Source organism: Vombatus ursinus, unplaced genomic scaffold (genome assembly GCF_900497805.2).
Source record: "Vombatus ursinus unplaced genomic scaffold, bare-nosed wombat genome assembly UNPS02014870.1, whole genome shotgun sequence".
NCBI classification, from domain to species: Eukaryota; Metazoa; Chordata; class Mammalia; order Diprotodontia; family Vombatidae; genus Vombatus; species Vombatus ursinus.
The window spans coordinates 10,944,797-10,962,141 of record NW_020954648.1 but is presented as its reverse complement, the minus strand read 5'-3'; the positions used below and the strand labels follow the sequence as shown (position 1 = coordinate 10,962,141).

Sequence of the window (17,345 nt, the reverse complement as noted above, 5' to 3'; positions counted from 1 at the left end):
CCTTTGAGGGTAAGGACTACGGGTTACAATCATATAAAGCCCCTGCAGTGCTTTGGGCACTCAGGTAATTGTTTGATTAAAAAGTCTTTTTTAAAAGCTTCAGGATCTTGAGACAGCATCACCTACTATAATAGCTGCCAGAGATGATACACATCTTTGGAGAAATAAACCGACTGGTAGGTAACTGGACTTTGTTCACCTATCAGTATTCAAGTTTGTTTCAACTTTTATCTACAAGCTATATGATTTTGTGAATTTCCCCTCCTACCCCAGATAATTTTTATGGTGGGGCGAGGATACCTGTCTCCAGATCTCAGTAAAGTGCGGAGTAATTGTCCAAAAGCCATGAAGAGGTTAATGGCAGAGTGCCTGAAGAAGAAGAGAGATGAGAGGCCACTTTTTCCTCAGGTAAGAAAGACTTCGTGTTGACTGAATCTGGACTAGCATTGTGATGTGTATAATATTTCTGTGTTCCTCCTCGGCTTTTAGTAATGTCAAACATTAAGATTTTTCTCAAGGTAAAGAGTGATATCCTTAGACATTTGGGGTTCGAATAGAAAATTATCTGAAAGGCTCAATTTTATCTTTCACGAATTACAATATATATGTATATAATAGAAAGGTTGATAAATACACACACACACACACACACACGTAAGTATCAACTCTTCTATAACACAGAGTCCATTTTCTTAAATGGCATTTCTACCTATGGAGAGAGAGAAAAGGGAAGCAGCTGGCCAAAAGGAGTCTCATTTTTTAAAAATTCTAAATTGCTTTCCCTTGCTTTTTGTGGTCAGTTAGCTGGTCAACCAACATTTATTTAGCACTTACACTTGCCAGGCACTGTGAAAATTCTGGGGATACAAAAATATCCAAAAACACAGTCCCGGCATCTTAATGAAGGAGACGGCATGCAGATAACTATGTACATGACTACTGTACGTATACAATATAAACGAAAGGTAATCTCAAAGGGAAGACACTGGTAGTTGGAGTCACCAAGAAAGGCTTCGTGCAGAAGATTGTCTGTGAGCAAGCCAAGGAATTAATAAGGTCGAGGTGAGGAGAAGGAGCATTCCACACGTGGCGGGCAGCCAATGGAAATGCAGTCAGATGGTCAACAAAAATACAAAATACTTGAGTGTGAAGATGGAGTAACATCAAGAGGTCTATGAAGGGGAGTAAACTTTAAGGAGACTGGAAAGATGTAAAGGAGTTTAAAAGACAACTATGGGATTTTATATTTTATCCTAGAGGTGATAAGGAGTGATAAGGGAAAGAGGGACTATAGTGAGGAGAGACAGAAACCAGTAAGCTATTTCTGTAGTCAGTCAGCAAGCATTTATTTAGTGCCTGGCACTGGGCTAAGCACTGTAGGTACAAAAAAGGGCAAAAAACAGTTCCTTCTTTTAAGGAGCTCAGTTTAATGGGGAAGACAGCGTACAAACCCTTCTGTGCAAACAAATCCAGGTGTGAGGTAATGAGGGACTACACTGGGGGATGGATCTATGAGTGGGGAGAAGATGAACACACAAGAGATGTTGTAAAGGTAGAAACAACAAGGCGTGGCAGCAGATTGGACATGTTGGGTGAGTTCAAGTGAGGCATGAGATGACACAGTTTCAGAGCCCTGAGTGACTGGGAAGAAGGTAATGCCCTTGACAGTAACAGAGAAATTGGGAAGAGAGCTGGCTTTCAAGGAGGATAGGGGGGAGATAATGAATTTTGTTTCAGACACGTTTAGTTTGAAATGGCTATGGGACATCTAGTTCAAGATATCCAGAAAGCAGGTGATACTAGAGTTCATGTATGTATGTGTGTGATGTATGTATATATGATGAGTAGATGGATGTGATATATACATGCACATATATGTGTATGCATGTGTGTGTATGTATTAAGTTTATAATAGCCAACGTGAAAGATCACTGCTGAAAGTAATCCTGTGCTATATGCTTCTTCATGTACTAAAGCATAATTTGTTTGTTGATTTACATTCAAAAAGCAAGCATTTATTAAAAACTTACCGTGTGTGAGGTGTTCAGTTGAGCCCTGGAAATACGAAGACAAAAACAGAAGAATCATAAATGAACATAGGCTCCTGGGCCCATTTTTTAATGCAGCTTAATATCTTGGTAGAGGATAGTTCACTCTAATGATATGTTACTGGATCTGAAATAACTACATAAGGATATTTTTTATCTAAGTGAAACTTACTCCTTCACATTCCAAAACCTCTGGGGAAAAAAAGAAAACCTTCTTATGGAAACTTTTATAAAACCTATTACATAAGTAAGAACATCAATGAAACATTAAGAAATGCACAGAAGAAAACAAAAAGGTCAGAAGGGACACAAGTAGGATATTTTGTTACTACAGTTTCAATTTAATATGCACTTCAAAAAGAAACTAAATAAGCTCATGAGTCCACATACTGTCATTTTCTTGTCATTCTTTGTATGTTGAAAGATTTGGTGATTAAATTTGCAGTTAAAAAGAAAAAGTATATTACACACTCCCTCGTCTTCTTAAATAGATTTTGCTAAACATAATTTAATTCATTGTCATCATTAGACTTAGCTAAGTCAGGAAACTGGAGTCAGGAACACCTAGGTTTAGATTTGTCCTCAGACACTTATTAGTGGTGTGACCTTGGGCAAGTCACTTACCCTGTGTCTACCTTAGTTTCTTCATGTAAAAAATGGTAATGATAATAACATCTACCTCACAGAGTTGTTGCAAGGATCAAACGAGATAATATTTGTAAAACATTTAGCACAGTGCCTGGCATATAGTAGGCACTATAGAAATGCTTGTCACCTTCCCTTCATTATATACATCAGCTACTGTATTGTGCTGTAATGATGTAACAGGCTTGTTGAGGTTTTTGTGTCGTGTAGGGCTCTTCACAGTTGTACTCAGTGTTCCTGTTTTGCTGGCTTTGGGGGCGGGTTTCTGCGTCTTCTCTTCTGTCATGTTATTTGTTTATGTTTCATTGCTGTTATTGTCCCTCCTCCAGCAGCTTCCTCCCCGTCCTTCCCCTTGTAAATGGCTTCTTCTTCATCTGCTGTGTCTAGGAGACCTAATAATTAGGCTTCTGAAAATTGTGTGTCAAATAAGAGCCACTTGATTCTAAGTGACTAAATTTTATGGATTTTGTAACATAGGTTTTAGAATGCTTCTTTTTAGCTGTTCAGAGATTTTGCTGACTTTAGGATTCCTCCTCTGTTGTACACGTTGAGGTCGCTGAAAGTTTGACCATCTGAGAAGTGTTGGACTGAGGAAGACCTAGGCTCATTTCTAACTACAGACACATACTAGCTGTATGAGTCTGGACAAATTACTTAACTCTCTGAGATTCACTGATCAACAAAATTGGCCTGGGGACACCGTGGGTACAGTATTGGTTCTACAGTGTCTCTCTCATAGGATTATTAAGAGGATCAAATGAAGTCATGTATTTAAAGTGCTATGTAAATGTCAGTTATTATTACTTATAATTATGCAGGAAATCCACCATCACTAAATTTCTTCATAGTGTGATTTCCTTATGGTTCTGTGGGACATAAACATTTCTAAGGTCTGCTAATCCCCTTTGGCAAACTTGTACGGGTCAACTGAAAGTGGCCCTGTTGATTTAAATATTTGCAGGTGGGGAGGCAGGGAGGCAGGGACGGGGGAAGATAAGGGAAAATGGTACTTTCTCAAATTATTTTAAGGAAATTAAGGAAGTGCTGAAAAGAGTAAAGGGGAAAATATTGCAGCAAATTTTAGAAATTCCTACTTAACTTGACTCACTTATTCCTAGAAGAATTCTGTATTCTCTGTTGAATGTTATGTTGCTTGACAGTACCTTTAGAGATTTCCAGTATGGAAAGTTTTTAGTCCTTCATTGCTTGTTGTTTCAGATCCTTGCCTCCATTGAACTTCTGGCCCGCTCATTGCCAAAAATTCACCGCAGTGCATCTGAACCCTCACTGAATCGGGCTGGCTTCCAAACGGAGGATTTTAGTCTGTATGCTTGTGCTTCTCCAAAAACGCCCATCCAGGCAGGGGGATATGGTGCGTTTCCTGTTCACTGAAAAAAATTGAGTGGGAAAGGGAGGTGTACAGGGCAGGACACATAAAAGTAAGATGAACTTACTTAGTTTTGAGTTTGTTGAACTCAGTGGAATTTTTTTTAAAAATGCGCCACCAAAGAACAGATTCATTTTTTTAAAGAATGAGAATCAGTTTCCTGGTGAAAAATCATTGCTAGCACTGGATTTGTCAACATGAAAAACATTTTTAACACACATAGGAACTTAACAAAGATTGTGATGAAATAACCTAATAATGTATATCCAATTTTCCAGACTTTATTTTGTCCTGAGTTTGTTTAGTTTACAAATTTGCTCAATCTGAATGTTATTTTTGTATAGCGAATATTTCTCACACAGCTTTTATTAGCCATAACATAATGTCCATTATGGATTAAGTTAATAGTACATCTGCTTGTTTGAAACTGAAAGACGGAATCATGGTTACCTTGTTGTAATTGAACCAAACTGAGTTCATGCAAATTGGGAAGACACTGGAATTCAATAGTCTTATTTATATACTCCCAATCAAATTTCTGTAAAAGTTTCTTTTTATTATGACATGGAAAGCTCTGGATTGCCTTTACTTCCCTAGGCAGTAGATTTAACTACTTTCCACAGGTAATAGGGATGGTAAGCAAAGTCATTGACCAAAGGTGTTCCTGTAATGTATGTACAGGGGGATATTGACAAATATGTTGGGAAATGAAATTTTCTGTTTCATAAGTAAAATGTTTTAATTTTGGTTTTCCATGGAAGATATGTTAATTATACATGGGGGGAGGGGAAGGGTGGTATGGGCCAGGAAGAGGACGAACAGGAGATCTATCTCTTTTTTTGATGAAATATATTTGTTTATATTATTGAATTTCTTTGTATAGAGAGGATGTCTTTGCTTATATGAGGTTCACCTCAGTTGCAAATTCACTTCAAAAGAAACCCTAACAGATTATGTGAGGACTTTTAGAATTTTTTTCCTTAGAATTTTCTTTAAAGAAATTACAGATACTTTATTTTTTCAAATTACACTTAACCTCTAATGACACATATTTCAAAAATGACCTTGTCATTGTGTTCAGTGTAATTTCTTTCCTTGTTCATCTGTCTTCTCATATCCTTTACGGGAGTTTTAAAATTAAATTCTTTATCCCAAAAGAATCCTCTTACCATGAGGGCTATTTTATTTATGATGTTCTCGGGTGAGGAGTATTTCCTACCTGCTAATAAAGTTTGGTGATGATGTTCCTTTTCTAATATGGAAAATGTCTTTAATTTTTACTGTAATTCAGAGGGAATTAAAGGTGGAAAAGACAGTCCTGATACAGTCTTATCAAAATAAATTACCATAACTACTTCAATTGCTAGCACAAAAATCACAACCAATCTGTTATCCTGACTACATTGTCACTCATTAAATTTAGATCTGATGATTTTAAAATCAACCAATAGCTGAAAATTAACAATGACAATGTCAACATAAGTGCCATTCTCCATCCTTCATAATTCAATGTATAATCTGAAAAAGACTTCAAAATAATGCCATTTCTTTTAGTTTTTCAGTTGCACAAGAAAACATAAAAACACTTTCTAAATTGTACTAGCTGCCTTTATATGAATGTTAGATTCCATTCATATGACTTACTCATTGAAAATTAGTGTTTGCCCTTTGGCTACCTACTGTTTTAGATCAAGATGAGTATTGTAGGAAAAACATTGCATTTAGAAATTTCTCTGTGATAACTAGTTGAGGAAAAAGGACTAAAAAGTAAACGAACAGAAAAAGACTTTCTCACATACTCTTTCTATCAAGCAATAAAATACCAAAAGATTTCTAAACTCTCCAGTAAAATTAAAGCTATTCCAGTTTTTCCCAGTATTTGCTCGGTAGGGTTTCATTAGTTTGTATAGACTGTTATAATAGTAGATGCTTAAATAATATTTTTTACAAAGTGGCATCAGTCCATGGAACACTGAAAAGCAGGGGGGAGAGCATTTGGTGACATAGTTGTCATTGAGTTCAGTCTTTCTTCTTGACGGTGCTCTTTCTTTACAGCTTCTTACCCTTCTTTCGAGTTTTTCTTAGGCTATTCCCTTTTCTTTTCCTTTTTCCTTTTTTCCTCCCTTTGTCTAGTTCTTTGTACCAGTGAACACATCTTAGCTTCTCTTGGTGATCCAAGCTAAAGGGCTTCTGACTTTTCTAAAGCTTGGTAGGCCATCGAGCAGAACTTTCTGAAGGGCCTTTAGAAGTCCCAGGGGCACTTCACATTTATCTCTTCCCTTCTCATTTAGGTAGGCTGAAAACTTAATTAATGGAAGTCATGTCAGCTTGTATTAACATTGAAAATGTGACTGCATGTTGAGATGCTTTGGAGGAGAGAGAGTGAAGATGGCAAAAGGAAAGTCATTCTATGGAACTAATTTCCTGGTCAAGACAGTTGCATTCTTCAAACTTTGAGACTGATATGTTCCTTTCTCCAAAGCAGAAGCTTTTATTACATGTGTATTTAATATGTATGTATATTGATATAGTTCATCTTAATACATCACACATTGAGAGATATCAGATATGTATGTTACATACATACAAAAATGTCTCATCTTTGTTTCTGAGGATGTGTCCACTTCATCACTGACGTTTTTTTATTCTACTCTGGCTGCTCTTTCCCCCAATATCTTAGACACCTTGAATCCTTCCATTATAGAGAACTGATTTCACTTCCCATTCAGGAAAATAACTTGTTTTCTGAAATTCACATTTTTAAAAGTTTTTTTCCAATTATTAATGTATAATTAGTTTTTAGTGATTTATAACTAATAGGATTTTTAAAAATTTTAATTGAGGAAATATTTTAACTTTTCATTTCAGGGGGTAATACCAAAATAAAAATGCCATTAAAAATAGTAGTGTTTAAAGGAGCTCATTTAAAACAGTGCCTGTTTAATGTAGTGGAATTTAAATGGCATGCCTAAAAACAAAATATGTATGAAGTCTTTGAATAGCATATACTTTGAACTTCCATATGTATGGTGACTGCCTTACTGAATTATTTTATTGGTTATGGTATTAGAATTGTGGGACTAACTGGTAAAATATCATATTCTAGTTATCAACATTTCAGTAGTACTTCTCATTTTGAAAGACTTCATCATTTTGGCATGGCCCTTTCTTGGAGACCCTCTAAAAAAAAACCTAATGTAGTTAAGAGCAAAAATTCCCCTAAGTACCTCTGAAATCACTTGAAGGATTACTGCCAGTTGATTCAGGATCTTTCTTCGTCATAATTTAAAATGTAATGCATAAAATGAAACCATTACATTTAGAATAAATGGGTCCAAAGGTATTATTTATGAACAGTAGGATATTTCTTAACACATTTTCTTGGTTAACTCTTAAACAAAACTATATAATATAATTTATAACTGCCTCTAAGGTTCATCACTGAAATGTTGCTTACTATTTGAGTTGAATTGTAATGGAGAATGGTTATTATTACACAGTAAACAGACATGGATGAATTAAAAACTTAAGGATGTTTAAAAACTCTTACTCTTCCAAACAAACTTAGAAGGTCTTTGTATATATCTTGGACAACAGGAACCTTCCCCTCCCTACCAAAAAAAAAAAAAAAAGAATCTGGTTTTAAAAGTGCCTATTGCCCTACCCCTAATAAAATTAAATGAGAGAGAGAGAGTAGTTTTCAAAGTTGTTAGGAAGAAGGAGGAATTGAATCTTCTCTCTTCTTTTCCTATTATTGGTAATAAAAGATCAATTCAAAATGAAACATTCATTTAAGTCCCTGATTTTTTAATTTTTCAAAAATACCAGAGTCTGAATAAGCCATACAGAGATTGTCTGGAATTCACTGGGAATATGTGGATTTTTCAAATTAAGCTAAACTAGCTTAGTCCAGACATTCTTGGTTCTTTTCCTACTTGAAATGGGCGTTGTTATGTTGAAAAGCAGTATGATAAGCATTCCAGGTATACAGGTTAGAAGAAATGAATAATCTTTTAAATAAACAATAAATGTTTATTGAATTTAATTGTTTTTAATAGCTGGTCCATGGCTAGTTGCTCCATGTCATGCATATCATTTTTCATGGAGCCTGTAACATAAGGAAAAGGAGGGGTGGTTCTAGTCTCCCCTCTTCTGGCCAGTGGTGTACATCCTAGCTCTGGTTTGTTTGGGAGAGTGGGGTTGGTTATAAAATCTGATCCTGTAAAATTATTAGAAGCTGTGAATTACTTTTTTACAAAAATTTAATAGCAATTAAGATGCATACCAATTTGTGATTATTTTATATTTATTTAATTTTATCTAAGCATTGCCACAAAACAGAACTACAAGTTCTCTTACCTAGTGGTCATATGACAGAAAATTTTTAAATCTTTGTTTAAAAAATTAGAAGTTGCGTTTGTTTAGGCTGTGTTTTTTATTTGGGCTGTTTTTCAGCAAAATTCAAAGTGTAAGAAATATTAATTGTAATAGAATTGTAATGTTGCCTATGCACTTTTCTAAACAAGGTAATGAAGTGAGGGTTAGCTTAGGAAAAATCATTTTACATTTATCAGTCACTTAGTAGAATAAATATAACTATCAGAATGTTATGCTTGAAAAAATGTTGGGCACTGAATAGAATAAAAATTACATTTGATAATATAGCAAATCTTTTAAAATTACTTATTTGGAGGAATAGAGTAAAATGCTCAAAATAATAGTAATACTGTGCTATAGTCCAAAATTGTTTTCATACTAAAAATATTGGAAGTGGAATGTGATAACACCATCTTTGGCAGTGTAATGGTTGTCTTCACCCTGTCTCTTGTGACGTTCCTACTCTAGAGGTAGCAATCACTAAAGACTTGGCAGATTGGCCATGTTTTCGGTAGCCCCAGATTACCATACATTACTTTTAATTTTTTATACTTTTACTGTCACTTGAATTTGCCTCATTTCAGTTATGTTTTTCTAAACTAATGGTTGGTTAAACATATTCTTCTATGAGATGAGATAGTAGCATATAAAATTAAGGAATAAAATATCCAATCCTAGGCACAATGACATCTCTGGAGCAGATGGTTATTTATCAGACCTCAACTGGGTTCCAAATGTGTGGAAATTAGTAGTTTATACTTTTTAATTGCTAAACCCAGTAGCTTTTTCTCAGTTTTCACTCTTTGTGCCTTTTCTACAACATGTGACAGTTGGCCACCCCCCTTCAGTCCAGAAACTCTCTTCTTCCTTCGGTTTCTATGACATTGTACTCATCTGATTTTCCTTCTACTTGTCTGATTGGTTCTTCTTAGTCTTTTTTGATGGGTCATGTACATATTATAGTAGACAGAGTATTGGACTTTGGGTCAGGAAGGCTTAGTTTGAATCCTGCCTCAAACACCTGTATAACCCATAGAAAGTCACTCAACCTGTCTCTGCCTCAGTTTCCTCATCTGTAGAATAGGGCCATTAGTAGCACCTATCTCCCAGAGTTGTTATGAGGATCAAATGAGATAACTTCTGTAATGTGTTTTGCAAACCTTAAAAATTGCTATATAAATGCTAGTTTTCATTCCTTCTACCACCTGAGGAAGGGTTTCTGTCCCTCAGCTCTTCTCTCTCAGTAAATCTCATCTGCTACCTTGACTTTGATCATGACATCTATGAGATGTATCCCAAATCTGTCTAGTCAACCTCAGTCCATTCCCTGAGTTTTAGTCTTGCTTCTCTAGCTGCCTATTAGACATTGCCTGTTAGACATTTCTACCCAGATGCTCCAATGGCACTTCAAACTCCTATTCAAAACTGAAATCATCTCTTCCCCTCAGTATTCCTTCCTGCTAAACCCTGCAGTTTTGCTAATGACATCACCATTTTCCCATTCACCAAGATGTGAAACATCTGAGTTATCTTTGACTCTTCCCTTTTCCTTAATCCTTAATCTCCAGTTGCCCAGACCCTGTCAGTTGTGCCTCTGTAATATCTCTTACCTCCTTCTCCACCTCTCTCCTCCCTCTCTCTTTTATGCCTCCTCTAATCTACCCCTCACACATCCAGCAAAATCATCTTCCCAATGCACAGGTCTGATCATGTCCTCCCTGTGCTCAAAAACCTTCAATGGCTCTCCTCTGCCTGAAAGAGAAAACACAAGATTGCTCCTAATCTGACTGCTACCCAACCTTCCAACCCTTCCTACGTTCTCTCCTACGTTCTCCATTCCAACAAGACTAAACTATTCATTGTTCCCCAATATTGCCTTTCTCTTTTCTGCCTCTGCACATATTCAGACTATCCTCCATGCCTAGAAATGTACTTCCTCCTCAGTTCTGACTTGTTTAAGTCATTTTCTTCCTTTACTACCGAAGGGCTCAGGTGCCACTTGCTCTAAGAAACCGAAAAGAGTTGCTTTCCTCAGATTTTATCATGTGCCTTATTTGCCTCCATCATATTCTGCCTTGTGTCACTGATTAGTATTCCCATTATTAAACTGTAATCAGTTTTAGGGCAAATTCTGCTATTTTTCATCTTTGTGTCCTGGTTAGTGCATACAGTGACTTGGACATAGAAAGAGCTTTAATAAATGTTTAGTGGATTGAGTTATTGACTTATGACTGTATTGATGGGTTCTATCCTAAACTATGTGTGTTCATATAATGATTACTGCCCTCATTACAGACCCTAGTACAACCAAATTATCTATGTTCAATTGAGCAAAGTGTTAATAATTGTCAGACGTTAGCAGTTCCCAGAGTTTGCTATAATGTATGGGATTGGAGAAGCTAGCCCCCTCTAGTTGGTTGGGAGGAGCCAGGGACGAGGTAATGACTACAAGATGATAGCCTAGGAAGTACAAAACCCATTGAGCTCAGAGGATCGTTTTTTAGACTGGATATGTGATTTAGTTCATGAATTCCTTGCATTGAGAGTTTATTTTAGGAGTGTGGAAAGAGCACTTAGCTGAGAATTGGGAGGCCTGAGTTGAGATCCTCAGGTTGCCACGGTGTGGCCGTGGAGTCATCATGGAACCTTTCTACCTGTACTTGAATTCCTCTTTTACACATTGAGAATTCCTCCCCTGTCCCATGTCATAGGGATATGATAATAAAATTAAATAAGTGAAAGTGCATTGAGTTCTTAGAAAGAGATGTTTTATTAACCTAGTTACTATTATAAAATCTTCTCTTCATTATTTGCATTTGCTAGCTATTCCTTTACTAAAGGTAGTTGAAACTATAGACCTATTCATCATGACAAAAAGAATGTAGCTGAGGGGCAGCTAGGTAGTGCAGTGGAGAGAGCACCGGCCCTGGAGTCAGGAGGACCTGAGTTCAAATGCAGCCTCAGATACATAACACTTAACTAGCTGTGTGACTCTGGGCAAGTCACTTAACCTTAATTGCCTTGCCAAAAAAAAAAAAAGTGAGCAAATTATTATTCTCTAGTTTTCAACTATTTCCCCTTCATCAATGTGGATTATTGAGATTCAGTTTTACTCTATTATATAGTCATGGTATAAATTGTATAATGTATCATTATGAATATGATCTGCTTTTAGTTTTAAATGAACCATGTTACTACTTTGTATCTATATAGTACAACCTTAGCCTGCTTTCAAGTGAGATTACTTCTCTGTCCTGGCTATTTCAGAACACTTTTGTAAAATTAGCTCTTGTCCTCCCTCCACAGGAGAATTTGCCGCCTTCAAGTAGCCACACCATCATGGCAGCATCTACTCTTTATTATTTCTTAAGTCTTGTGTTCCTACAGTTTCTTAACATCAAAACTCAGTTCTGTTCCTCAAAACCTTTTTTAAAGATACAGAAATTTCAGTACATAAGCTAGAGTGGAACAGAATGAAATTCCCCTCCAGCAAAAGAGGGAAGACCATTTTAGGAACCAGAACTCTGTGCTGCCAGTGTTTCTTCTTCAACACAGACACCACGTGCACTCACCACGCCTGCCCACTCCTTGGAGGAGAGAGGAGAGACCGTGCGTTGTGACCTCTGGGGGTTCAGGCAGGATGGGAAGGAACTGCTGCTACGGCTTGGGAGATTGGCTATGGAAAGTCTGCAGATCAACTTTTCTCCTTCTAACCACCTGGCCAATAAATGGCAGATCATCTGATGGGGCAATTCCAATCACAAGAATCATTCCTTTTTCTGTTTTGGGATTTTGTTATGGGGTTTTTTCCTCCTTTTCTGGTGTACCTTCTGAGAGCTGGAACAAAAATGCAGTATAGCCCTTTTAATGTTATGTGTGTCCAATATTCATCCATATTTTCAAATTTATCCCCCCAAAAAATCATTTTTTGTTGGGAAGGGGTATAGGAACACTGTGCAGCTGGGTCAGGAGAAAAAGGGAATACAGCGCATTTTTTTCCAGGTCTACTCTGGTATCTCTTCTGTTTCCTTTCCAAACTATCGTGTGTGGCTCATTGAGGGTGCCTTCTAAGCAGGCTGGAATGTGTTCACACACACTGGGTCTTTCTCATTGGTCCAGCCACCAAAAAATGCTTGTTTGTTGTTTAATATGCCAGGTCCTCAATGTACTTCCATTGAGACAATACAGTGAATTTATTTTTAAGGTCACTCAATCAACAAATATGTATTGAGTGCCTGTTGTGTGTGAGGCACAAGATACCACTGTGGTATCCGACTATAATTGATAAAAATTATTTGAAAAAGGATACGATTGGTAAGTGGTTTTATAAATTGAAAATTAAGGTACGTATTTAACACTGAGTACCTTCCCAGTATGGATTATTAAATAATGAAAAATAATGCTCAGGTTGAATTGAGTCACAATAAAATACAATACCCTCCCCTGAATCAGACATTCTGAAAGTGGTATTTGGGGCATGGAATGATTTGTTTAAGAAGGAAAAAAGGGGTGAGGATTTTTATCACCTTATATGTCCATTAATTAAAGTTTGTATACTTATGGGGAAGCTTGTCATAATGACAAGTGTTACATCATTTTTATTAATGGTTCTGGCTGGATCCACACTAATACCTTGTTTCATTTCTTCCCACTCTCTTTTGCTCTGCCCAGTTTTCTCCTTTATCTAGTTTGTGACCTAAAATAAAAATGGTGGTGTGTGCATTAATTTTCCTTCTTCCTTTCTTCTCAAGCCTGGTCTTCAAAAGGTTGGTAACTTTGGAACTAAGTTTCTCAGGGAGCGAATAGAGTCACAAATGAAGATGAGAGGAATTGCAGGAGGATGTTTTGATGTGCTCAGTTTGCAGAATTTTGATGCTAGATATCAGTTATTTGTTAGAAATAGATGCTGATGAGGTTAGAGAAATCATTACCCTATCTCAGCATAAAACAGAAATGTTACCCACTCACAGCATCTTTCATTCTTTTAGTGACGATGAACACTAATCATAATAGTAGTAAAGAAAGTGATTGTGTGTGAATGGTCTGGTTAAATTTCCCCCTAATGATAATAGAATCATTCACTTGGGTGTAGGAAAGAAATTTAGTTGTGCAGTAGGCTTAACCAGCAAAACACGAGAGGCCAAGGACCTGCATGAAATTGGGCAGAGCCTAAAATAAATCAGGGAACGAGAAAATAATACTTTTATTTCAAAGAATGGCTTATTGCACTACTCCTATACTCTTAGCTACTTAAGCTCACTGCCATCTGATGCATTTTTCTTTAAATATTTCTAAATATAGGATTGCCAGCTGGAAGTTTTATGAAGTGGTCAGAATTTGCCACTCACACAGTAGATAAAGCTCCAGATATTCAGGAATGCATAATCAATTTGAAATGAAATATATTCTTAATTATTCCGTATGAACAAAGATATGTGATATAGAAATGGCTGAGACTGAGAATGATTCTAACTGGCATGTTTCTTGTGTGTGTGGTGTATCCTTTTTTCTTCAGATGTTGTGTTTGCTTTTTTATTTTTAATATATAAGCTTTGTCCCCACAGATGCTGTATATGGTTATTTTCCTCTTAGATTATCGTAGAGTTTCTTTCCCAGGGTGAAAGTGAGCAACAGTAAGTTTATTCAGTGCTCCTTTGAAATAAATAGAACCTGCTGGAGTGATGCTGAATCAAAGACTACCTCAGCAAATAAATATAGGGAAAGGAGCTGCTTATGGAGGAAGCTTAGAAGGGCATGTTTGAGATTTTACACACTTAAGAGATGCTGCTTTTTACTTCCCCTTCATTGGGTTGCCATCTTATTTGAAAAGAAGAAAGCGAGCTTGACTTGTATAGGCTGGCTTTAAAATGAAGATGAGTCCAGAGTCCAAAGCTCAGGGTATTGTTGAGTGATTTCAGGTCACTTTTTTTTAAATCCCTTTTTCAGTTCCATTTAATTTTTTTTTTTAACACAACTGTTCTTTTCCACTTCTTTCACTCAATCTTAAAAAGGATTTCCTTTGCTTTTCTTTTGCTTATTATTTGATGTTTCAGACTCTAAATAGACTAGAACCTTTAAGTTCCTAAGAAAAGTACAAGGAAACAGTCCTTGTTTGTGCAAAGCACTTTATGAATAATGCAATGTAATGTGCACATTATGTAGCTGCTTTATTAATGATCTTTTAAGGTTGTGATTCTGCTGCCTTATTAGTTTGCTTTTCTTATGGTGGCTGCAGTGCCTTCATCTTATTTTTGGTCATGCTAGGTGAATAAAAGTTAAAACCTTTTGAAAAACTGGGAACAGCTGAAAAGGATTCAGTTTTAGGCTTGATGTTCTGATTCATTGATTCTTCAGATTCCTGAACATTTACTGAATATTAAAATAATATTTATCAGGAGATTAATGTAATGAGGTCTTATAAAAAAAAGAGAGAGAGAGAAAAAGCCCAAAGTGATCGTCTGTACTGCATCCCCTTCTATAAAGGGCCTAGGTGTGGAACTGGTAAGCAAATTAGCTGTCAAATACTGTATCGGGAATCTGTCAGCAAATGTGTGACTTAGAACACAGAAACTCATAGCAGTGATATTTTTTACATTTACGTTGAGATTTTGGAAGAAAATCATAGTGCCATGTAACTTTGAAAATAATACAACAGCCTCAGTAGTGTGCTCTTCGAAAACCCTGGAAATATTCCCCCAGCTCGATCTGGGCACCCACAAAAACTAGTGTTGTAGATCCCATTGCAGATCTTGTTCTGTTTCCATTTGTGTATTTTCATCTCAGTGCTTGATGCTGACAGGATATGCTACAATGAATAGGAAGAATAAAAGACAACATCTCTCATTTGGAATATGTTGATATGCTCAATAAATTCATCGATGTGTTCATTCAGATGATCCCCTACCCTTGTGAAGAAGAAGTAGTTTCGAATATCCCAGGCCTAGGACTCACATGAATAAAGTGAAGATTTCAGTTTTATGTGAAGGTCTGTATCCCACAGGGCAGATAGTACACACTTTTGCCCTAACTATTGAAAAGATGTGGAAAGGTCATATTCATTGAAAATGGTGTAAGAATGGCACCAGGGAAGGCCTGATCTGTTTGGGTGCTGCATTTTGATACTCTTACCCTTAAGTCTGTTGTATGAAGGGAAAGGAAGAAGCATTTTTTTAAGTGCCTACTACGTGACAGGCACTGTGCTAATAAGCTCTGTAGAGACAGTATAAAATAAATGATGTGGCATTACTTTATTAACATGGATTTGATTTCAGGAAGATGGCTTGCTGGAAGCATATATTCTATGTGCACTTCAATTAGTCTCTAAACTGTCATGTGCAGAAAAAAAAATTTTAAACATATCTTTGTCAGATATTTCGCTAGCTTTTTATCTAGGCAAACCCACTGAGCCACGAGAGCAGATTTTGCAAACATTTTGGAAAACATCCTTATTTTTCCAAGTTGCCATTTTAGCAGCTAGCAAATCAGCACCTTGAGAATGACAAATGGGCATAAATGTATAGCAGTGGAAGACTTTTTTTTTTTTTAACTAACTAGAGATGCTAAAGGGACAAAAGCAAACTAGCCAATGACAAACAATGTGCTCCTTGATGTTGAATGAAAACTTCTATTCGAGGCCCTAAGAGGACACTGTGCGTGTGAGGCTCAAGTAGTTACCTTTACAATTTGCCAAATGATCTCACTGTGCCTTTGTGATGCAATAAAAGCTAAAATATAGCAGAAATAGTCTTTCATGAGAGCAGTAACTTTGGTTTTAATTGCTGTTCCTTATTATTTGGATAAAACAGCATAGACATCATCCCCCCTGCTCCCTCAAAAAAAAAAAAAAAGCATCTTCTTTAGATTTGTAACCTAAACCAGATATTAAAATGAGAGAGTCCACTAATGGATTTTTGCATACAAAAAAAAAAGTTGGATTTTTAAATTTTTTAAATAGAGCCATTGGATTAAAAGTAGAATTGCAGCATTTTTGGAGAAATTATTTCTATTCCCTTTCCTATTCCCATGAATGTTTTGCACACTAGAAATGTTGGGCAGATGTTTGAGGAAAAATGAAATTAGTTAAGATTCTCTATAATTGGTGAGCATATGTGTGAACTTTCTGCAGATACTTTTTGTGAGAAGTGAGAAATTATAATATGGGATAGCATTTTAACACCGACTGTTTCTAGACTACTGCTGCAGTTGGTAGAATATTCCACCCAGTGTCTAAATTTTGTAAAGCCACCTAGTCTATGCCACCAGGTGAGGACCTCCCTCTTGAGATTCAGCCTCCTTAGGACTTTGCAAACTAGATAGGACTATGTTACTCACACTGGTTGTATAATCTGTGAGAGCCAGATGGAAAGGGACTTTCCTGTGTGGGCAAGAGATCCTGCTTTCCCAGGAGAATGTTGGCAGTATATTGAAAAAGCTATGGTCTTTGACAGGTGAATAAGATTGGGCAACACGGTATAGCTTCTTAGATCTTTCTCTCCCCCAGCCCCCTTTGCCCAAACTCTTCTTCCCTTCTCTTGCCCAAAAAAAGAAAAAAATCTACAACATACTACTTAGTTGTTGGGTTCTTCAGTAGAACCCCTTCTTAACACATTTTATATATATAATGGTAGCCTGTCTGATTTTACCAGCAATGGCATATACCCTGACTAGAGTATAATGGCACATCCATTGTGTTCATTTTCTCATTTCTAGCTTCAGTAGAACTTTAAATACTGATGTTTGTGATGTATCAGCACCTAAGAAGGTAATCTTTATTCTTTTATTCTTTTCCTCTGGTATGTTCCTACCAAATTCCAGCCCACACATGCACAGGTGTGCACGCGCACACACACACACGATTTTGGCAGAGACTGATTATTCTAGAATGATAT

The 17,345-nt window shown here is 36.5% G+C and overlaps 1 protein-coding gene across 2 annotated transcripts in view; it reads left to right on the top strand.

Moving 5' to 3' along the window:
- BRAF (B-Raf proto-oncogene, serine/threonine kinase) overlaps window positions 1-16,304 on the top strand; it is a 166,158-nt gene extending 149,854 nt beyond the window's left edge. For both annotated transcript variants that reach the window (XM_027842279.1, XM_027842280.1), the window contains 3 exons: window positions 274-408; window positions 3,912-4,065; window positions 11,764-16,304. In XM_027842279.1, coding sequence (XP_027698080.1) covers window positions 274-408; window positions 3,912-4,065; window positions 11,764-11,786 — 312 coding nt within the window. In that variant the 3' untranslated portion in view covers window positions 11,787-16,304. The remainder of the gene's footprint in view (window positions 1-273; window positions 409-3,911; window positions 4,066-11,763) is intronic.
- Window positions 16,305-17,345: the final 1,041 nt, after the last annotated feature.